General features: G+C 35.9%; 1 protein-coding gene across 2 annotated transcripts in view; it reads right to left on the minus strand.

The window, feature by feature from the left end:
- Wdr7 (WD repeat domain 7) overlaps positions 1 to 25,139 on the minus strand; it is a 273,057-nt gene that overhangs the window by 164,234 nt on the left and 83,684 nt on the right. Inside the window, exons 17-19 of one of the 2 annotated variants that reach the window (XM_057788616.1) lie at positions 25,042 to 25,137; positions 22,809 to 22,927; positions 20,559 to 20,682 (exon numbers count right to left, since the gene is read on the minus strand). In XM_057788616.1, the coding sequence (XP_057644599.1) occupies positions 20,559 to 20,682; positions 22,809 to 22,927; positions 25,042 to 25,137 (339 nt within the window). The remainder of the gene's footprint in view (positions 1 to 20,558; positions 20,683 to 22,808; positions 22,928 to 25,041; positions 25,138 to 25,139) is intronic. The other variant, XM_057788617.1, reaches the window with a different exon arrangement.

Raw genomic sequence — 25,139 nt, forward strand, 5'->3', positions numbered from 1 at the left:
CTTGCTTTCGCTGTTGTTCGCAGAATCTTACTATGTAGCCTTGGCTGGCCTGAAACTCACTATGTATTCCAAGCAGTCTTGAATTTATAACCATCTCACTCTGCCTCCCAGTGCTGAGATTAAAGGCCTGTGCCATCATGACCACCCTTGATAACTATAAGGCATCCACCTGACTCCAGTGGAGTAAAAAGAGTAGAAGCATTAACACACATAATTGAAAAGGAGCTAAAGTTGGTAACTGTGCACTGACAGTAGACTCTAAGAGCGTAATCCCTGAGGTCAAACAGTAGGCCTCTCCGTTCCCTTTCTGGTTATCAGCAGAGTTCATGAATTCAGTTTGGGTTTATGGCCAGAAGCTACTTTGGGAAAACAAGTAGGAAGCCATAGACTTTTACCTAAAAGTCTCTGAGAAACAACCAATAAAAGCAATGGTTTCTAGCAACCCAGAAAGACTGCTTTGTATCTTTGTGTCTAACCACTTAGAAACAAGATAAAGAACAGTAAGATGTTATACTACAGCCAAATATGAATGAAGGTACTGAGTTTATCACAGTGCTGGGGTTGGGATAATAGAAGGTTCATACATAGAAAGTGTGAAAAGGTGGGGAAGATTCTCTATCAAACTCTGATAGCCAATACTAAAATCTACTAATGGGTCACACTCTAAAGATCTAAGGATGACTGAGTAAATTTTATTAAATAAATTGCTTAAAATGATGAATTAACCAGAATGCTAGGAAAATTAGGATGAGGTGCACACTCTTACAAATCTCTTTACATAAGATCACAGAAAAAAATGGAAACATAGAAGACGCTGAACTATGGACTCCAGAAATAGGCCAAAAGACTAGATAATACAAAAATACAGACCAAAATAAAACAACTGTATGCGAATACTGCACCCTAGTGTTAGCTGGTTTTCACAAAGCATACATTAAAAATTCTAAATTACGTAAAGTCAACTAAGGTTGGGAAAAACAAGCAAATCTAACATAGATAATGAGAGACAGATTAGCCCTGTTCAGAAAAAAGAAACTATGAATAAGCAAAAGGAGAAGGCTAGAACGAATCCTTGTATGAATAAAAAAGGAAAACATTCACATGAAATCAGGTTTATTTTAAGTAGGATAGCAAGGAGAAGGAGGAGAGGAGAGCAGAGGAAGATGGCAGGCAGACATAAAGAATGAGAATGTCAGTTATGGAAAAAAATGAGAATGAGCTATTAATGTTTCTCAAGTCTGTCCACTGAGGAATCTATATAGTCTGTGACCCAGGAGCAGCAAGCACATCACACCCAGACTGTTGTCTCCAGGAGCCCTACTAAAACTCTACTGTTGTGGAATATTGGTTGAAGATGTGTTACATTTATTTATGCTTGTTACTTTCCCTGTCTAAAACACCTGATTGGTCTAATAAAGAGCTGAATGGCCAATAGCTAGGCAGGACAGAGAAAGATAGGGAGGGGTTTCCAGGGAGAGAGAATAAATAGAAGAAGAGAGAAGAAGAGGAAGAAAAGGAAAATGTAGGGACCAGTCACCCAGTAACACAGTCAGCGTGGAGTAAGAAGGAAAGAAAGACATATAGAACAAAGGTAAAAGCCCAGAGGCAAAACATAGATGGAACAATTTAAGAAAGTCTGGGTAGAAACAAGCCAAGCTAAGGTTATGTACTCATAAGTAAGAGTAAGTATCTGTGTATTTATTTGGGAGCTGGTAGTGGGTCCCAAAGAGCTAAGAGTAAAATCAACCAACCACAATTAATAAAAACTCAGAGACAGATATTAGGGTTCAACCTGAAGACCAGAAAAGCAAAACAGCCAGACTCTGGCTCTCAACTCTACCTCAGTCTGAAATAGTGATCTTGCCTCTAGGAATCTCAGAATGAGACTGTGAGAGTTGTCTCATCCTGTCTTAAACATCTCTCTAGTCCTGGAATTAAAGGCGTGCACCACTACTGCCCTGTTTCTATGGCAAACTACCGTGGCTACTGGGATTAAAGGTGTGTGTCACCACTACCTGATCAGTGCAGCTGTTTTACTCTCTGAACTTTAGGAAAGCTTAATTTATTTAAATACAGATAAAATATCACTACAAACCACATTCTACTGGGTCCCTTACAGACACGCTAACCCTAGGAGGAAGGTAGGAAGAACATAAAATGTTTGCAGAGCATGTGCCACAAAACAGTAGAATGCTATTTTAATAAATGAGGCCAGGCCAAATGAATTGAGATACTTTGGGCAAACGACAGAATGATAAAACAACAGAGCAACAAGGCCGGGTATTTGCCAACAGTAAGGACTTGGTGCTAGGTCATTTGGGGATAAAAAATACAATACCAAAACATATAATTTTTGTAAACAAGGAATATAAGCTAATCAAACAATATAAAAATTAAAATTGTGTCTTAGCCCCCAAGAAGATATTATCAATGGAATACTTATGTGTATTTACTTGTATGAAGACTCAGTAGCTTCAGATCACAATGACATAGATTATGTCATAAAACATAAATACATCTTCTTAGATGGATATAAAGAAACTAGTAAAGTGGTAAGCCTCCGAGGAACCGAACTAAACAAGTTTGCGAAATAGAGTTAACTCAGTCTGGAAGGATAACAGAGTGGACTCAAACTCCTGCTCTGTAGCAAGCACAGGGCAGCTAGAGGACCATGCTATTATTCTCCTACATTACACTAATTAAATCTCACAATTCATTTTAAAAGCTATTCATATCTAACTCATGATTTAGAGGAGAATGAAAAGTTAAATTAACTAAGGCAGCACTCATCACTGCCTCTGGAGGAGCTCTTTAAGAATTAACTTGCAAAACAAAGTTATAAAAAGAATAATGACAGAGCAGACAAGCACTTTCATTACCAGGATACTTCAACAGAAAAAGAAGATGTAAAATTAATTTTTGATTTCCATTCTGCAAAGGAAACAAAATATCTTTAAATTAGACAGCCACATATTTTTGTAATTTGTCCTAACTGTGTGTGTGTGTGCGCACGCACATGCATCGGTGTCAGTTATGTGGGCATGATGCCACAACACACTGCAGATCAGAGACAACTCTGAAAATGGTTAATTTCTTCCTTCATTACATGTGTTTCTGTGCTTACACTTGGGTCTTCATGTGTGAGCAACAAGAGATTTACCTGCTGGGCCCTTTTCTGGGCTGGCCATCACTCGTCCTCTTTAGCTCTTATATGCTTATGAGCTCATAAGCAAAATTTAAAAATATCATAAACTAAATAATGTTTTAAACATAGGTACACAAGTACTCAAAACTATTATAGAAAGAACTGGTACCTAAAAACAAATTCATAAGGCTCAAATGAAAGCATACTGAGTTAATTCTTAACAAAAAATAAAAATGAAAAAAACACTATTTCAGTTCTCATTTATCACAGATATGATTCTGAGAGTTTAAAAAAGTGTTCAGCTATAAAGATGCCAGAAGGCAAAGTCTCACATAGTCCACTGTTGAAAGTGCAAAGCAAGCAAGCCAAAAGTTTCACTTATGGGAATACACTTAATATAGAATACCAAAAAATGAAAACATGAATGGGTTTACTCACTACCATCCTATACATAATACCAAAGAATAATCAAAACCAGAATGCCATTCAACCAAAATGTCAATTTAAAAGGCCAAACATAACAAAAATATGTATCAAATATCAAATATATATAATGATGTTAAGTTAAAAGAGGTGTAGAAGACCGAATAGTCACTTCAATAAATATGCTTGGAAAACTAGATAGTATCTACAAGCAAGAGTTTAAGTTGAATTCTGAATTTATATCATACATAAAAATTTACTCAAATGACTCAAATATCTAAATACTAAGACCTAATACTATAAAGATTCTAGAAGAAAACAAGAGGAAACCTTGATAGCATCAAATATGACAATGATTTCTTGGATATAATACTAAAAGAACATGCAATAAACCAGAAATAGGTAACCTGTTTGTATGATGCCTTTCTGTATTCTGTGAATATGTTTTATTACCATTGGTTAATAAAGAAGCTTATTTGGCCAATAGCCAGGCAGAATAGAGTCATATGGGAAATCCAAGCAAAGATACAGGGGAAAAGAAGGCAGAAGAGAGAGGCCAGCAGCCACTGGAGAAGCAAGATGTGAGGTAACGTCATGGCCATGTGGCAATATATAGATTAATAGAAATAGATTAATTTAAGATGTGAAAGCTAGTTAGTAATAAGCCTCAGCCATCGGCCAAATAGTTTGTAGTTAATATTAGGCATCAGAGTGGATATTCGGGAACTGGCAAGTGGAGAGAAGCCTCCACTTACAAACCACCTGTGCACTGACAGTCATGACTAAGAAAGGAATATATGAAAAGAGATAGACTATTTTTAATAATCTGATATAATTCTTAGATGAGAATTATGTGTGATATGTGATCCCAGCAAAGGCAAAAGTATTACTGCAACTTCAAAACCATCCAAGTATATATAGTGAGTTCCAAGCCAGCTAGAGCTACATGTGTAAAACAAAAATTGTTAAAATGCAACAGCAATAAAGCAACAAAATTTAAAGTGGGTAATGAACACAAAAAGTACTTTCAAAGAAGATATATAAGTGGCCAACAAATACATGAAAAGATGTTCAACATGACTAGTAATTAGGAAAATAGAAATCAAAGCCTCAATAGCACTTTATGCCTCTTAAGACAAGTGATATTTAAAGGGAGATGGTCTAAAATGAAGAAATTAGTTTTCTGATCACTACTGGTAGGGATGTAAAATAGTATGCTGTTACAGAAAATATAATGGTTTCTTAAAAAAAATAAAAAACAGAATTATCCTTTAGTCCTGAAATTCTTTTTAATATACTTCCAAAATGATTAAGAGCAGGATTGTAAAGAGATAGTGAATACCTAGTTCATAGCAAAAATACTTACAGTAGCAAGTACCACACTTCTACTTGATGGAATCAAAGTAAATATTAATGAATGAATGCATGCAATGATTGTGTGCACATAATTATATAATACTCATCCAAAATCCTGAATCATTCTACAACACAGAGGGATTTTGGATGACTAAAGTGAAATAAGTCATTCATAAAAAGACAATGGCATTTTAATTGCTTTTCTTGAGGATTCTCTGTTCAGATCCAAGTCCATCTTTCTAATTGAGTCAATTTCCCCCTTGTTTGTTGAATCTTGACAGATTGCGAATATTAATCCTTTGTCACATGTATAGCTGGCCTAGCTTCCCTCCCACTATGTGGGCTTCCTCTTCATTCAGCTGTTCCTTTTGCTGTACAGATGGTTCTTAGCTTTTCATGTCACACTTGTCAAATTTGTCCTCAGTTCCTGGGCAGATGTAGTTCTCTTTTGAAAGGTCTTTTCTACACCTATGTTTTCTTCTAGGAGTTTTGAATTTCAGGTATCACATCAATGTCTTTGATCCATTTGGACTTAATTTTCCAATACGATGAAACATAGGGTTCTAATTTCATTCACCGTTAGCTGAAGACACTGTCTTTTCTCTGATGCATGGTTTTGATGTCTTTGTCAAATACCAGATAGCGATAGCTACCTGCACTTATGTTTGGAACTTCTATTTTTTTTTTCTATTGGCCGACATGGAAGTTTTTGTGCTGGCGCTATGGTTTTTTATTACTATATAGCTCAATAGTCAATCTGGAATAACAATGCCTCCATTGTTGTTCTTTTTTGCCCAGAATTGCATGACTATCTGAGATAACAGATTCACTTGTGGTTCCAAATAAATTTTAGGACAGTTATTTTCTACATTTATAAGGAGTAAGATGAGGATTTAGACTAGGATTGCACTGAATCTATAAAAAGCTTTAGATAAAATGGTTATTTCCACAATATTAATTTCACCTATCCATGAACATGGGAAATGTATTTTCTAATGGCTTTCTCGATCTCTTTTTGTCAGAGAAAGTTTTTACTGGTTACGTTTGTGACTGCAAAGAATACATTTCATTTTTGTTGAGGCTGTTGTGAATAGGAGTATGTTCACAATCTCATGCTCACAATATTTGTGTTAGTGTATAGAAAAGCTACTTATTTGTATAAGTGGATTAGGTACCTTGAATCTGTTTGCTGAAAACTGTTGGTCATTTCTAGAAGTTTTCTGGTAGAATATTTGTGATCTGTTCTATAAAATATACTGTATTCGGCAAACAGGAATAATTTGATTTGTCTTTCCTCTTTTTTTGCTTTAATTTCCTAACTCTTGTCTTATGGTACTGGTTAGTGTTTCAGTCACTATCCTGAAAAGGAGTGGAGATAGTAGGAGTCGTGTTTTTAATAGAAATGCTTGGAGATCTCCATTTGGCAAGATATTGGTTATGGATTTATCATCTAAAACTCCAATCCTATTCTCTCTTGGGATTTTTTCATAAAGGCATGTTGGATTTTTTTTATTTCTGCTTCTATCAAGATACTTGTGTGGTTTTTGTCTTTAATTCATACATGCAATTTATTACATTCATTGACTTACTATATAAACCATCACTTTATCTTTAGGTTAAGTCTACTTAATGCTAGTGAAAGATCCTTTTGATATATACCTGGAACAAGTATGCAACTATTATATTAAGAATTCTGCATCTATGTTCATCAGGGACATTGGCCTGTAGTTTTCTTTTTTGATGTTAGTGTCTTTGCCTGGCTTCAGTATTAGACCAATAATGACTTTGTAGAAAAGGATTCTTTTTTGTGAAAATGGAAATTTTATATTTCTATTACATTTAAGTTTCTATCTTAAATAGATCTGTGGGCCTTCTTTAAAAGTCTGGTAGAGTTCTACTGTGAATCCATTTTGCACTGGGCTCTCTTCTGGATTTTTTTGTTTTGTTTTGTTTTGTTTGAGTTGCTTATTACTTATTTGTTTGATCTCTTAATGTTTTACTTTATTTTAATTGGAAGGCTGATTATTACTGTTTCATTTCTTGCTATTATTGTTTTGTTTTATTTTCGTTGGAAAACTGCTTATTACAATTTGATCTCTACAGTTCCTGTGGGATTGTTAAGGCTGTCATTCTTTCCTTGATTTAAATTCCATGGTTTGGATGAATCTAAAAATTTGTCCTTTTTTGTTTTGTTTTGTTTTTGTTTATCAAGGCAGGGTTTCTGGGACTGGAGAGATGGCTCAGAGGTTAAGAGCACTGACTGCTCTTCCAGAGGTCCTGAGTTCAATTCCCAGCAACCACATGGTGGCTCACAATCATCTATAATGAGATCTGGTGCCCTCTTCTGGCCTGTAGGCATTGGGGCTGAACACTGTGTACATAATAAATAAATAAATCTTAAAAAAACAAACAAAAAAAAATAAAAACAAATAGGTTTTCTCTGTATAACAGCCCTGGCAGGAACACACTCTTTGGAGTAGATCAGGCTGGCCTCAAACTCAGAGATCCACCTGCCTCTGCCTCCAGAGTGCTGGGATTAAAGGCATGTGTTACCACTGCCTGGCAATAACTTCTTTATAATATTCTGAATTTCTTTGATGTTTGTAATGCTTACCTTTTCATTCTGATTCTGCCAATCTGAGCCATCTTTTTTGCTTTTGGTTATTTAAACCAAGGGTCTTGTTTATATTCTTAGAATAGATGATTCTTAATTATTTTGTTTCCATTTCACTAATCTGTAGCCTGATTTTTACTTCTTGCCATCTACTAGGTTTAGGTTTGGTTTATTCTTTCTTTTCCAAATTCCTGAGTTGTTAAGTAAGTCATTTATTTGTTTTCTTCCTGACTTTTTAAAGCATGGTTTTAGAGCTGTAAATTTCCCTTGGGACCTCCTTTAATGTCTTCCACTGGCTTGGCTGCATTGTGTTTCCATTTTCATCTCATTCCAAGAATTTCTTTGATTTTTCTTACTATTTCATTGTTCCGTTAGGATGTTGTCTTAAATCCATGAGTTTATGTAATTACTAGAAACAGATTTGCTATTGATTTCAAGTTTATTGCATTGTAATTAGATAGGCTTCATGGACCTATTTCAATTTTTTTGAATTTGTTAAGATTTCTTTTCTTTCCCAGAGAAGCTTTCATAGCCATCTGAGAAGAATGTATATTCTTTGGTGTTTGGGTAGAATAGTATATAGATATTTTTAGATCCATTTGGTATATAATGTCCTTTAATTCTGATGTTTCTTTTTTTAGTGTTAGTCCAGACAAAATAAAAATGGCCAAGAAATATCTCAGAAAGTTTTCATGATATGAGCAATTAGAGAAATATAAATAAGACAAATCTAATATTTCCTATTACCCCAGTGAGAAAATGGTCAAGATCAAGAGAACAAATGACAATAAAAGCTGACACTGTTTGGCTATCAAGAGGACCTGAGTTTGATTCCTAGAACCCACATCCGGTTGCCTGCAATTGTCTGAAACTCCAGCTCCAAGATATTCAAAACCCTCTTCTGGACTCTCCAGGCACCTGACTTCATGTACATAACTACACACACACACACACAGAGAGAGAGAGAGAAACAATTGAAGTTTAAAGTAAATAAAAAAGAGAATTCTTCAACAATAACCTTAATCCAAAACAAAGTCTATTATACTTACTTTGAATACTTAACAGGCAAAAGAATAGCCAAAGTTCAAGCAATGTGCTTCTTAGAAAGGCATACAAATCAACTTAATACAGGGGGGAAAAAGAGAAAAAAAACTTTTCTATACTTAACAAATTTTGGAGAAAAAGAAAGTTATCCAAATAAACTGACTTAACCATCACCCAAACAACTAAGTCAAAGGAATAAAAAAGTAACTGTTATAGGAGTTTGTCAAACTTGATTATGGCTATTAAAAGATGACTATAGTCGAATTATAAAATTATAGTATTATATATTAGAAAAAAAGCTTCAAAGCCAAGAATGGCTAAACCATATCTGAAAGGTTGGCACACTTTAAATTAAAATAATGAAACATACATCAAAATATATAGGACAGTCAAAAATGTTTTGTGCGTCCAGGAAACAGCTTTTCAGACTGCATGTCAAGCAAATGATGACAAGCCAAGCCAGTGGGTATAGACTACCATGCAGCTCTGTGAAGAGAGCTCTATTTGCTGGGTAAGAAGAACGTATTGCCCAAATGATAGTTAGTACACAACCATAGCAGTCACAAAGGAACCAAAGTTAATCTGCATGACAACAAACGTTAGTAAGCAGGTGTCTATAAATAACAAGATTTGTACTGTCTCTACACCAGCACTCTCTCTCTCCTACACTGTTAGTATAAGCAAATACACTGGTATGGCATGTGTGTAATGCAGAAAACCAACTGTTAGGACAAGATGGTATTAGTGAACAGAGCAAAACAGTTTCAGAAGGCTCTGCAGAGGCTAAACGATTGGGTATTTGTTCTTCCTTCTCTTCTAGAATGTCACAGGAATTGAGCTTAATTTTAAACACCCTAGACTGATCTTGTATTTAAAAATAATAAATGATTCTGCTCGTCTGTGTTTGGCCACCAACCCAATGGAATTTCTACTTAAAGAGCTATATCTATTTAAAAGAATATCCCATCTATTTTTGAGGCATTATTTAATATTCTTGAGATTTTCCTTTTATGTATTCAATAGTCTTGGGAGCTACAGTAGTAAAATGGCCAATTATTCGCCTCAGTAATCTGGTCCTGCAAATTCAAACCCAACCTAAGAAAAATCCTGTGAAAATGCCATTTTAATCCCAAGATATCGTTATCTGCTTGGAAATTACAACGAAAATGCAGACAAGTGACAGAGGATGAAATCAGGATGCCACTGTCATCTTCCAAACTTCATCCTCCTGTTTCACCTTTCCTCTGAGAACCACCATGCTAGAGCATCCCTATTGCATATGAGCTCCATACTCTCATGAGAATATTTGGGACATCTCAGACTCACGGGAGTTCTATCTTAAAAACAGGAGACACCTGGTCACCTGTGGGTGACCTTAAGTAGTTATGAAAGTGGCCCTAAGAATATGAAAAGCCATCATAGCTTAAGGCTATGAATGCTACATCATCTAGTTACCACCCCCCAGTTTACGTCATCCAGTCCCCCTCCAGTTTACGTCATCCAGTCCCCCTCCAGTTTACGTCATCCAGTCACCCTCCAGTTTGTGTCTCCGATCATCATAGTATTTGTTTGAAAACAAAACCTTACTTAAGGGGAGACAATTTTTTAATTACAGAAAAACTATTTTGGCTAGATAGAGCAACACGTGCCTTTAATCGCACTACTGTAAAGAGGAGAGGGCAAAGGCTTGGTCAGACTGTTCTACATAGCAAATCTGAGGTTAGCAGGGGCTATTTAGTGCAAGTCTGTTTCAAAAAAAAGAAAAAGTTTTTAAAATCTTAGTAATCTATTCTAGACACATGCTACCAATAAGTAAGAAAGGCCTTCTTCATGTCTGAGATACTACAATAATTAAAAATAAGCTAATTTATATCTTTGTATCTACAAGCTATGCATAAAGTTGTCTAATTACACTTAATTACTAAACAGATATAAATTTTAAGGGAATCCTTTATAAATTTTTTTGTTGTTGTTTTTAAGTATATGAGCATGTGTGAGTACGTGAGAGAGAAAGAACAAGATTTGCACAAATAAGTGAAGTGCCATAAAAAGCCAAGGGCATGGGAATTCCCTGGAGCTGGAGTTAGAGTTGTGACCTAAAGTGGGTGATGGAAACCAAACTCCAGTCTCTTTATTAGCAACTAGAAAACTAGGTACTTTTAAATGGTTAAGTCATCTCCCCAGCCCCAAAGATGGAGTTTAATCATGTTTTAAATCATTAAAAATGTTTGGGAATGAAGAACCATCCACCTTCTTCCACATCTGTTCTTCAAGCTGGATGTTCTTTAGTCTAAGAACATTTTAAATGTAAGTCTCACCATCTTTTGCAGCAAACTATAAAGTCCCTCCACAGGATTATAAAAGAGAACCATGCCTACAGACTTGACATCGACTGTGGGACAAGTCTTTATGGGACAAGTTTTTAAAATAAACAATAGCAGGAGGTGGTTGTGATTGTTTTCATCTCTTAATCAAGCAAGCAAAATCTTTGAGGGGTAAGTTTTATAGAAGAAACAGAAAACATGTACAAGAAAATTACAAAAGTCCTAAGTACTGTTACAGATGACTGGATTGGCATTTAACAGGCTGAAAGAAACCAGATCAATCTCAATCTCACTGGGGTCAATTCGGGTGTTCAAACAAAGAGAAATTTTTTTCATTACATTTGTGTGCTAGAAGTGCTAAAAATATTAACCGTGTCTGCAAATGTCATGTACAATGAAGCTTTAATACATATTCATATCAAAACATGTTTAATAAATAAAGTAAATGCACCAAGTCAATAGAGCAACATCTCTAGAGAATAATAAAGGACAGAATACTGTATTAAAAAAAGCAGGGGGAGAAGGATGGAAAGATTTTAGGAAAAGATATTTAGAGTAGTTGGAGAACTTTAATCCCACAATGTGTAATACTAGAACAAAAGCTGTCATTAGCTATTATAATAATCATGACAGAAAACACGGCATCAGGCATGATGCTGAAGAAGTAGCTGACAGTCATCCTCACAAGTAGGAGGCAGACAGAGAGAACTAACTGAAAATGGTGTTGACTTTTGAAAGCTCACAGCCCACTACCTGGGGCACACCTCCTTCCATAAGGTCTCACCTCCTAATTTTTCCCAAAACAGTTCCACAAACTGGGGACCAAATATTCAGATATATGAACCTAAAGGGACCATTCTCCTTCAAAATTTATACTTGCTTTATTAGAAAAACATGTTCCAGTGTCCACAGGAAAGTCTTTACTTTATTTCCAACAGCATTATAAATTTTTGTCTTCTGCAAATGAGCAAGAAAATGATAAGACAAATCAATACCATCTTCTTTGTAGTGAGTGATATTAGCTCATTTATTATCACAAAGGCCACTAGAATCCCAGCCGAAGATATTACCAGGCATTTCCATTTAAATATCACTTAAAAAAATAATGTATCAAAGGTTGAGTGAGTGGTTCTCTTTTATAAAATAGCCTCCACAGGCTTAAGTGCTTCCATGCTTACAGCCAGCAGTAAAAATGCACACGTATCTCACAGAAAGTCAGGTACTCCTTCCAGGTGTCTGAATATAGATTGAAGATCTGGAAGAAATTTGGATGCATTGCATTGAAGAAACAGAGACAGTGGCAGACATGTGACAGACTTGTGGGGAAGAAAATTACCAAAATTACTGTAAGCCCTTCGAGTCAAATAGCTCTGCAGAAAAGGCCCGAATGGAATGAGATAGAGAGAGATATGCAAGGAGGCCCACACTAGCAGGTGCCGCACCCCTCACTGCTCTATAGAGATCAAAACACAGCCTGGACTCTTGATGGCAGAGCAGACAGTGTTGATCCTCAGAAGCGTGCACTCACACAACTAACGCTGCCGAGTTCTCTGACCACATCACTGATTACACAGTTTCCCTTTTATTGCTCAAACTAAGTCTGGATACCCAACCTACACAAAAATGCTTTCATTTTTAACTGGCCATTTTACTACTGTAGCTCTCAAGACTATTAAATACATAAAAGGAAAATCACAAGAATATTAAATAATGCCTCAAAAAATCATTTCAAATCAATGAGATATTCTTTTAGAAAGATATAGCTCTTTAAGTAGAAATTCCATTGGGTTGGTGGCCAAAGATAAGCAGAATCATTTATTGTTGCTAAATACAAGATCAGTTTAGGGTGTTTAAAATTAAGCTCAACTCCTATGACATTCTAGAAGAAAAATGAGGAACAAATATCCAATTCCCAATGAAACATTGTAAGCAAATGCAATATAGTGTACCTTGAATATATATAGTTTATCTGAACATAAAAGATTTCTGCCTCCCAGAACACAAGAGGGGCTTTATATATATGGAGCTCAGTATGCAATGACTGTAGTTTCTTCGGGTGGTCCTAAAAGAACCATGCCCTTTAATCCCAAATGATTTATAAAACAGAAATTATAAGAGGTATTTAACCAAATAATTTTCCCTTTATTTCACTAATTTTAACTAGTATATTATTGCTTAAAAAGAAAGGTGCCCAGAAGGCCACAAAACAAACAAACAAAAAATAACAACAATAACAACAAAAAAGGTGACCCCAGCAGGCACAGAGTGAGAGCCCCACAAGGCACTTACTCTAAAGCGCTGTCAGGTGCCTTGTCATCAGACAGCTTTCATTCTTGGCCAACTCACCCTTACCGGATACTGAACTAGAATAAGCTAGATGACCTGACTTCCTAATTTCCACAGTAGTGCAGATGCCAATCAGAAACCAGGAAAGAGGCTATTAGGAGTGAAACAAAACAGCTCAATGGCAATAAAAATTCGACACATTTACCAAACAACAACGAGACAGAGAAGGGAAAATTCTAAGAAATAAAACACAAAATGCAAGAGGCACAACAACCTAGGATGTCTTCATCAAGAGGTTGCCCGTGATAAGTAGGCAGTAGTCACTCCACAATATGATCTGAAATGACAGCCTCTGCATAGAGTAAATGTTTTTAAACTATTTCAACCAAAATAGATTTATAAAAATATCCTGAGCATCTATTTAGTAATTTGGAGAATTTTTCAGTATCCAGAAAAATAATTCCCCTAACATGGTTATCTCTGAAATTTCCAAACATGGAAGAAAAATGTAAAGGAAAGAGGGAAAATAGAAAGCAGAAAGGGAAGGAGAGGACGGCCGTGTAGTTTAAGGCCTTTGAGAGCTGAAGCCAGATTCAATTAAATCACGTGTGTCAAACCCCTTTCTGGTCTCCCCCGCCTTCTTCCCACCACCAATCCTGGCAGTATCGGCCCGCTGGAGAACACACTAACATTAGGGACAGTTTACCAGCGACATTTTCTATGTACGTGGCACATACATCACCCGCTTAGCGTCAAGCCTATTGCTGGTTCATCCACATTTGTGCCCGGAGTGACTCTACTTTATAATTACCAGAAACGAGACTTAATTCCAGGTGAAGAGGAGGTATTACAGTATGGTTTTTTGGAAGTCAAACCCAAACATTTTCTAACAGTGTCTTTTGTTGAACAAAGAAATCCTATTGCTTTCATGGTTGAGTAAAAGAGGAGCCTGATTCAGGCAGTGTAACAAAAAGGAAGTTTAAAAAAAAAAGCAGGGGCTCGAAAAGAACAAAGGATTGAGCTTTCTGATAATATCAATATGTATTAAACACAATATGTTACACACTTTTCTATCAATACCGGAGAAGACAACCTTACAAATTAATAGTAGGTTGTTCAGAAGTGTATAAAATCACAGAAGCTACACATTAGGAGAGATTTTTCATTTATATGATAGTGAATTTTATGTCTGATGTTTTTGAAGCTGGAAGAGATGAGCACTGTAAGGAAGCAGAATACAATGTAGGAGAAATAATTACGCCTGTGACCTAATGCCCCTTAAGGTCAAACTGTATACAGGCCAGAAGAAATCAGGACCCATCAGCATTTACTTCAGAGAAGTCAGCGACTGGAATGGAGGGCAAATGTGGGCATATTTCATGAACAGCAGGTGCTTGACCTCATAAAAAAGTCAATTATCAAAATGCTACATGTAGAATGTCACAAGTAAGAAATATGTAAAAGTAGGTTCTGATAAACATCTTTAATTCAAAATAAATCTCAGGCAACATTTATCTTTATCTACACTATAATTTAAAAGATTCAAAAAATAAAATTAATCCCCTTTTAGTAAAATTATTAGAATTCTATATGGATGCACTGGAACATAAAAAGTGATACCCAGCAAACCAATGATGACTCAGAAAAGGTGTACAATATTCCCATATGTCAGTGTTGCAGAATGTATGTTGTATTTAGTATTAGAATGGGAAACAGTGTAAGTATCCTTAAATTTCCTACCAAAAAGTCGGAAGCAAAACTTTACATATTTTTGATATTTACAAAGGATGAAACAATGATTCCTGATTGGTTAAAGGCAAAACTATATCACCTGCAACAAAGTCTCATGCCATTCAAGAGCTGAGGACTTTGCGGTCTTATGAAAATGTGTGGCTATCGGTTAAGGCAGGCTGCTGATGCTTTTTCTTTCCCAGTGACTGCTAGTCTACTACCAGGGTCCCCAGAAACAGAAATTTAAATGAGTGCTGAGGCAGCAGGATAGGAAAGGAAAAGTACAGACAGAGCTGGGATAGACAAGAGTCTGAGACCACTACTTGTACCCTCTACTATAACGGGTGCTCTGCAGAAGCACCACTGCTGCTCTCAGGAACCCCAAGAAGAGCACCAAGCCTAGCCCATCATTTCCTTTCTTGTCACACAAACCTGTAAGAAGCTTTTTAGTGGTCTATTATACACCATACCTATATAAAATACAGAGAGTATTATCAACACGGCCAGTTGGCATGGTTTTTATTCTCAGTCCAATCCCTTCCTGACAGTGAACTTAGCTGAAGCTGCTAGCTACTTAACCTGGATCTCAAAGATAAGAGGTTATCACAATCCAAGAGCTCTCCAAGAAGAACGTTTTCTGGATTTCAGAAAATTAATTAATAAAGACACTCTTCTACAATAACCAGGCATAACTTAGACATTTGCAATATTGCTCGTGTAATTATTACATATCTTTAAATACACAGAATGGTTAAATTATAAGACAATTGCTAGTGCGTGGTGTACTTTCCAGATAGACTGTCTAACATGTTCTAGATTTCAGTGACTAAGATGCTCATGCCAGGAATAGGTTCTGTTTGTCAAACCCCTTTAAACTCGCGGTGGGGGTCACCTCCACAAATACTGGCGGCAGTAGTGGAAGAGGCTCACTACAAGCAGGTGGACAGCAGGTGTGAGCTGTCCACCAGCTGGCTCTGTAACCTTTGATCCCCTAGGACAGAAAATCTGTTCGCTAGCCCTATGTGGTCATTCCTCATTTGTTAAATGCTTTCTTCTCCTTTAATACGTCCAGAATCCCTATTCCTTTGGCTTGATTCCCTTTTATTAAAACAGAAAGCTCTCAATAAAAAAGTAAAACTAATTTGACACTCAGCATTACAGTTCCAGAATTGATTAGCATATTGAATCAAAAGTTGATAATGTGTGGTGTTTCAGTTACATTTAGTAGAAGCTATGTCTATTTATTCTTGCACACACACACACAATCACAATAGGGGATAAAATTCAAATTTTAGATAATCCAGCATTCACATAATTTTTGAGGTACTCAAATAGTATACTCAAGTAAGAAGAATTTAATTACAAAACAGGAAAAATTTAAACTTAATTAGGAGCAAATTACTCTATACTTAAACAATAATAAAAAAATACCAGAGAGTACTTTTCTAACAGTTATTTTTCTGCTTCATTTTGTGCTACAGTTACACATGACTGGGAAAGACATCATTTTACAGTAGTATCAGGCAAGCCAACTGACTAGTCTATTTATTCTTACTTATATACCCTCAGCTAAGATCTCAGGATGCTGGAGTAAGCCAGGGAAAATAAACAGAGGGTAAGAAACGTGAGTTTTGTGGTCTAGCAGTCACTCAAGTGCCGGAAGGAACTTCAGACAAATTTTCAGATCCTTAGCCTACTACCTCAAGTGAAAGAAAACAAAATGCAGAGTGCAACAACAGTATCTACTTTACCAGGTTATCAAACTGCTTAAATTAAAGACACAGACCTGAGCTGGAGGGATGGCTCAGTGGTCAAGAGTACTGGCTGCTCTTAAAAAAAACCCAGGTTCAATTTCCAGGACCCACATGGCAGCTCACAACTGTCTGTAACTCTAGTTCCAGGGGATCCTACACTCTCACACAGATATACACTCAGGCAAAACAACAGCATACATAGAAATACAATTTAAAAAAAGAAAAAGAAGAAAAAAAAAAGTTGGATGGTGGTGGCACGTGTCTTTAATCCCAGCACTCAGGAAGCAGAGGCAGGTGGATCTTTGAGTTCAAGGCCAGCCTGGTCTACAGAGTGAGTTCCAGGACAGCTAGGACTATTTCACAGAGAAACCCTGTCTCAGACCAAAAAAATAAAAAAAAAAATAAATAAAAAAAATTTTAAAAATCAACTTTGCAAGTACTTAGCAAAAATCTGATATAGAGAAAGTTTCCAAACAATTGTGGTCATTATTACTCTTTGTTTCCATTACCTTCTCTGGACCCACTAACAGATACCTCATGGCACATGCATTTCTATCACTGCTCTGGGGAATGATTAGTGGCTATATTATGCCTTTAATTTGTAGCAAAGCCATTCTCTTCTTTCTAGGAGCAAAATAAAATAGATATAACAAATAATGCTATCTCTTTTTCCAAACTGTCAATAGTACAACTCAGTACTAATTTTTAATGTTTTTCTTAGTTGTTCTTTTTTTTACTTTATATCACAGTTTATTTTAATTTATCCTATGTGGATTGTTGGTAGAACTAAATATCAGTCTAGTAGTTTAACTATATGAATCAAAGTGTTTTGTTTAAACAGTGATTTATTGTAATTCTTTTTGTTGTTGTTGTTATTTTTGGTTTTTTGAGACTGAGTTTCTCTGTAGCTTTGGAGCCTATCCTGGAACTAGCTCTTGTAGGCCAGGCTGGCCTCAAACTCACAGATATCCACCTGCCTCTGCCTCTCGAGTGTTGGGATTAAAGGCATGCACCACCAGTACCTCATGATTTATTGTAATTCTTGAGGTAAACAACAAATTCTAAAATTGTAACTCGAAATTAAGCATTTAATTTCAGATGACAGAGCTGATAATAGGTAACACCTTCTTCAGCGTCATTAACAGTCTGATTTTAAAACACTAGCAATTGTCCGGCTACAGGGCTTAAAGACTCAGAAGGGATCTGTAGAGTGCCAATGGGCTGGTAGAAACGTCAGCCTGCCGTCCTGTAGGAAGATATGACTCCCTACACTTCACTGTTCGCCTTTCTCCATCTGAGTCTCCCCCTCAAGCCCAGAGCTGGTAATTTCCTATTGAAATGTTCTAGAAGATCTGTATTCTGTAGAATGAGCATGTATTACAAACATTTCACGAGGTCAGCTATACAATAAGGAAGAAGGTCATGTGTTGGAAATATTTTGCATACTCGGGTTGGTTTTCTTGCTTCACAGATCCCTTCTGGTTCTTTTCTTAGCTCTTTAAATGCAATCACTTATCGGGCCTTTGAAACTTCTTTCGTTCGACTTGTCCACATTTATATCTGGTTTCCATTTCCCTTTTTGTGGCAGCTAAATAAAGATGTCTTGAAAAAGACGTTTCTGATTGCTTTTATATTTTTTTAATGCAATTTTCCTCTTAAAAGAATCTACAGTGACTTGCTATTATGACCTTCAGGCTACTCTTGAGTACCTCACTCATAGTTTGTTCTCAATAGTGAAGATTATTTTAAAAATTAATTATGTGTATGAATATATATATACAAAATTAAACATCACTTTATATGTTTATTTATTTATAACTTATTTAAATTGTATATATAAATGTGTGTGGGCCTCTATGTTGAGGGCAGAGAACAATGAGAGGCATCTTCCTGAATAGATCTTCACGCTATCTTTCAGACAAGCTTTCTCACTAAATATGGAGCTCACTGATTTGGTTGGTGCAACAAGGATGCCCTATTCCCTGCTTTTCCAGGGAGAGGATTACAATAGTACACCAGGTCCTCATGCTTGTATGGAAAGCGCTTAACCAACCAAGCCATCTTCCCAGGCCCTTGAGGACGTTTTATTCAGCAAGGTTTATGTCACAGTGAACCATCAGAATCTACTTTCTAATGTTAAGGCTCACATCAGGAACAGGGAGCGGGTTTGAGATTACTTAGATTACTTATTCACACATTCCAAAGGTGTTTTTTTTTTTTGCTTTCCTTTTTTTTTTTCTTTTCTTTTCTTCCTTCCTTTCTTTCTTTCTTTCTTTGTATATTCTGGAAACATACTTTTAAATTTTTTATTTCGTCCTTTTGTTAGGCAAGCACTCTACCATTAAACTACAGTCCCTGGGCCTAAATTTTTTATATGAAAATTGTCAAAAGAATTTTAAGCCTACTATCTTTAAAAAGTAAATGTATGTTAGAGGTCCTAAATTATTTTTTCTTAAAGAAGGAAAGTTTATTAGCTGATGGCTTCAGGAATGCCAATCAGACATAGCAAGGAGGCATGGTGAGCTGAGCCGCTCACACCACGGCAGATAGGAGGCAGAAAAGAAATTCTGAAATTAGGCTGAGTTCCTAGATTTGGGAGGTTTGCTTCTGTTGTTGTTTGTTTTCATTTTTGCTATTGTTGATGCCGTTGTTTTTACTTAATCTACTTTTGTGTAAAATGTTTTACATTCCCTCAGTAAATATTGAGGTACTCAGATGAGTTTTAATTAGAATTGTTATGCCCCTGATGTGTTAGTCATGTGAACGTGGCCACACTTGTCTCAAGTATTTATTTACTCAACAAATCAATAGTGCTCACTGTGAGCTAGGTACCAATCTCAACAAGGGTCAGCTCACTCCATACCCATTACAACTCTATAAAGCCTCTATCATCTTGATTTTTAACTGAAAAGATTGAGGCCAATAAACTCTAGCAGAGTCCCCCAGGTCAAATGCCTAATTACACATCAGAGGTCAACACGGGCTGATCTGGTAACCAAGTCAGCTCTAACAGTTAACACATTTAAGAATTCCTTTCGCCTTGCCTCTTCAACAGTGTGTGTGCTGCTAGAATAACACATGGGGTGGGCACGATGCGGGTAAGTGCTTAACTACACCAACAACTGACAGTGGGGAAGACTGGAAACTCCGGGCCTAATTTCATAGGAAAACAGTTTTTAAAGTTTAACTAAGACTTTATGTTAAAAACTGAAGCTAGCTTGTAACTAACATAAATCAAAATAAAATTTTAATTAACATTTTTTAGAAAAACAAATACTTTAGTAAACTGAAGACAAACATTTTTACCAGAGAGAAAAAATTATGCTAACAAATATAACCTTTTTCCCAATGAATTTAACCTAATAGCATGTATGTTCAACAGTTCCCAAAAAGACAATAAAATTTTCCCAATTTGTTCAAATCAAAGTTATTTGAAAGACTCACCTGCCACAATTCTTGCTAATTTTCTCTTTTCCCATTGTACACAGGTGTAACTTTACTAAATCTCTGTTTTTCAAGTATCAATGTAATGTTAAAAAGTCTCTGCACTTATTAACACAAGATCAATGTGGACCAAGTGGAAACCACAAGGTCAACAAAACAACATGCAAAGGAAAGAGTTAGGGTTAAATAGAGTAGGGATTGCTTTTATCAGTGGGGATTAGCATCACAAACAGTCAGGTCATTAGTGGATATTTTGATATTTGCTTTATCGTGTTCATTTAAACTATCATACTCTAAACTACCAAGACTCAAATCAGAAAGACTGGGGTTTAAGCATCCCTTTCTCTTACTTTTGTTCACGTCACAAAGCATGAACACTTCTGAGACGGGTACTCAGAATCCTCCCAAGTTTTCCAGAAAAGCATGAAAACTCTTACGTGATATGACGTGGTCCATATATTGAGGTAAATAAGGAGCCCAGGTATCAATCGTTTCCTTTCGTCCTGCCTGCTCAATTCTCCTCAGCTCTGCTAGAAGCAGAGCCTGTGCAGCCTCTCTCACCTAAGAGAATCACAGAAACAAATGAGAAAAAGCATGTCGGTTGGTGAAGTGATGGCCACAAACCAGAAAATTTATAGTGATATAAAAATCAGAAAACACAGAAAGCATATTTATTTACATGAGAAAAAAAACCAACAAATCAAATAAGAAAGTGAGTAGCTTGGAGCGATGAAATTAAATGACAGCATTTTACACATGATCCAAGACGCTTTCATTCAAAAATATTTTTAAACTAATGGAAAGATATCTAATCAACTTTATGTTTAAAATTTGATTTTCTAAAGGGTTCTTATACTGTAAAACAGCATCTTTAATTATTAAATTTCCAAGTAACTATTATTGTTAAAAAAAAAAAATCAATGTTAGGAGCAGTAAATTGTTTTCCCCAATACCCAAAAGAAACTTAACCTTATCTAGTAAATTCTTTAAATATGACAATTTTGGTTGGAGCTAAGGGACGGGGATGAAGGCAGCCAAATACATTAAAGCTATTCACGGGACAATAATGTTTGAGTCAACAGGCCAGAGAGATGACAGAGGTCTTCAAAATATTATTTCTTGATTTGAAATTTACATTTCACCAAGCCTTTTTAATATTTGTTATCTACTTTATCATATCAACATTGCCTCAAGCATTGATCTTTTATATAATCCAATAGGTATAAATCCACATGATTCACATATACCTAGATACAAACAAAATGGGTAAATAGATTCCTCTGTAACCTCTTTCAGGTTATATAGAGGGAGTCATTTTTCAAAATCACATCAATTTTTCTTTCAATTGGCTATGCAACCTTTTTATTTTGCATTTTAATTTCAGGGTTTTTAACGAAAATACCACAGACATAAACCCAAAAACACTAGTCTATTTTTAAGCAAAGTACTAATCAATTTATTCAGTTTTTTAACTATTTATAGCTTAAGGAAAAATTCAGCCTCATCTAAAGAAGAGTTTAAGTAAAACATTCTTTATAAATATACTGTCTTTTAAAGGGAACTAAAAAATTATTCAATGAAAACTTTACTTCAGTTCTGTTTGAAGTTGAGTCAACAGAGACCAGACCAAGCAAATATCTTAAAAGTATTATGAGGCTTCAGCCAAAAAAAGGCCAGAAATACAGAAGTCCTATCAAATCATATCTCAATGACATCACAGTAACTTATTGAGTATACAAATGTACAATCTATGATGTTCATGTTGCAAAACTGCCTAGGAACATGTATGTTATCATAAGAATTACATTATTGTCTCTACTTTAAAATGTTTTCCAAATAGACTAAGCAAAGGATCCAGGGTCAAAAAGTTAGTAATTGTTTCACTAACATTTAACTCAGCTCCTTTTTTTTTTATATACATAATTTTTTTTATTGAAAAATATTTCCGTCTCCTTCCCGCCTCCCATTGCCCTCTCCCTCCCTCCACTCCTCTCCACCTCCCCCACTCCTTTCCACCTCCCCCACTCCTTTCCCCTCCCTCTCCAGTCCAAAGAGCAGTCAGGGTTCCCTGCCCTGTGGGAAGTCCAAGGTCCTCCCCCCTCCATTCAGGTCCAGGAAGATGAGCATCCAAACAGGCTAGGCTCCCACAAAGCCAGTTCATGCAGTAGGATCAAAACCCAGTGCCATTGTCCTTGGCTTCTCATCAGTCCTCATTGTTCGCCATGTTCAGAGAGTCCGGTTTGATCACATGCTTTTTCAGTCCCAGTCCAGCTCATAATTTTTTTTTAAACTCAGCTCTTTTTAAATTCCAAAACTGTCTTGCTTTACCAGAACACAGGACTTTCCATTGGTCTCTGACTACTCACTTGGAATTTGATGGAAGGGATTATTATACTAAATATGGTTACATGTCTTTGTCATGTGGGTGCATTTTTCTATGGAAACCAATACTTAAGACATAATTCTAAAAGGTATGTGGAACTTTTAGAAACACTCAATAAATTTTTAAGAGTAAATAAATAAAAGAGCTAGAAAGTTTACTGCTTACTATAGAAACAAAGGAGGGAAAACATGGAATTGTAGAATCCATATTTTTCACAATGGAACGAGTAAGTGATAGGACAAATGAGATAAGTATTACTTTGTTTATTGAAGTATTTTTATTTTCCTTATAACTTCATCATTACCTCCAAGCATCGATCTTGCCATCTTCGAGCCAGCATCTCCAGAAGAGGAGGCCTGAATTTATCCAGCCCCAGCAGGTCTGGCAGCATAACGCAGTGCATGGCAGCTAACTGGCTCCATCCTATCAAAACGTGACGTACAGTTACTTGGTGTTCTCCAGTAACTATAAAGCTTTTATTAATGAATACTTATCAAAAAGAGAAAGTCTATAAAATGATGTTATAAATCATTTTAGTTTAATATTATTATGAATCAAAACATCATAAAATGTATTTCACCCCTAAATCATGTATTTGGTGACCTATAAGAACTGTGTAGATTTTAAAACCAATAAGAACAATATTCCACACAAAGTTTTGCCAAATTTTCATAGAAAACATATTTCTAAAATAAACATATTAGAAGATAGGAAAGCATAGAAATAAATGCATGTGAGATACATCTAGACATATGAACTTGTTGCCATGCAAAGGGCATTCTCAGATATTCATCATAGGTTCAGTCACTTGAGGCATGGCCATCTGTGAGCTGCCAACATACCAGCCAAAAGGGGAGCCCTCCCTTGTTAGGGCCTTTAATTAAGATAGTTACTGAACCCCTCTCTTCCTAATGAATCAGAAACTTAGTCACAAAGTTAAAATTGCATAACGTTAATTTTTAATGAAAAAGTGAATGCAAACATTCCACACAAAAACTTGACAATTCAAAATTTACAGTCTTAAATATCACTGATTCCAACTTAAAGAAAATAATTTTTTTTTCAAATTTCTGATTCTTGATATAAAATCTAATTATTTGGTAAAGACATGTGTTACATACCACTATACTCATATACATATATTGTCTGTGAGCACAGAAATTTAACAGTTCTGTGTTTTGAAAGAATTAAAACTGTATTCTTCTAAGTTAATAACAAAACCCTATGATTAAAATATAGAATGATCTCTGAAACTGTTAAAAAGAGAGGAGTCACCTACTTAAAGATTCATCCATTCAGTAAAGAAATTCTCATCAACAGGTAATAAATATGTAATTACATTAATTTAGATGATGAACATGCATTTAATATTGAAATTTATAACATATAAGTAGATACGCATATATCACTAATGTGTAATTTCTTAATATGCTTTAATGATTCACTACGTCTTAATGAAGTAGTTATGAGTCAACTTTAGCACATGATGATTCTTACAAAAGCCCTACAGCATATTTTAAATTAATTTTTTTAATGGCTCAACAAATATTATTCTGATTATTCCAATCCAGCCTTCACATTCAAACTTTAGCATAGTCCTCTGATAGGGAAGCCAAAAGAACAATGATAGTGTCATTTTAAGTTCCATTCTTTCTTCCCTGGGAGCACTACTTGTAACAGGGGCTCTGTGCTTCACACGCAATCAACATCCCTTTGTCTTAACGGCCTTGCAATATTAGCTTTGGTGAAGAGTCGGAATCATTTTCAGTGCTATTTTTGATTCTGTAAAGTTTCTCCTTTTTATTTTACACAAACTAGTAAAGGTCGAGACCATACAGGAGAAAGTGGGTATAACGTAGAGCTCACAAGTCCCATTACTTTTCAGGTTCAACGATGCTAAGAGAGTTCGAAACAGCAAATGTTTGCATATTCCATTCTCAATTTCAAAGCTCCAAAATTACATTCCGTTTGTGTAACTACACAACAAGAAGGATGTTAGCCCAACTGAACTCAAAGTCTGTGCCTCTGCCTGGAGCAGAAACAGTACAAGAATAGGTGAACTCTTACTGGCTTACGTAATCAGTCTGAAGACTTTTCAGATGAGAATGTCAATTAACAGACTTACTCATCTTTTGCTAGTGTATACGGTTGTAAAGACAGCACATTGTGTCTCTCATACACTAATCGTACATATAAAATAAGTTTATTATTGTTAATGCCACGAATCAAATGGCAAAACCACTCTGACAAGCAATTCACCTTCTAACCACGACTTCATAACCAAGCTTAGCATCCCTGCTCTCCTGTGGCTATGTGGGTGATGGCAGACAAGGTTCACTCTAGGAAGGAGGTACAACACATTTTCTACATTTGGCACCTGGCACTGGGTTCAGCAAATAAAGTTACAAAATGGGAACCCCAGGACTCATATAAAATAAAAGCAGATGGAGATATAAATCAGATTTTTTAAAAAAAAGAATAAGTCTATCAGGCCAAAGCAGAGGCAGAAAGGAAGTTGATACAAAGAGAGAGAATACCTTCATTTACTAAGAAACAGGTATGTAAAGCGGTAGAAGCAGAGTCAGAGCCAGAGTGATCAGCGTCAGACCGAGCAGAAACGACAGGTGCAGCGACT

Source organism: Chionomys nivalis, chromosome 14 (genome assembly GCF_950005125.1).
Source record: "Chionomys nivalis chromosome 14, mChiNiv1.1, whole genome shotgun sequence".
Taxonomy (NCBI): domain Eukaryota; kingdom Metazoa; phylum Chordata; class Mammalia; order Rodentia; family Cricetidae; genus Chionomys; species Chionomys nivalis.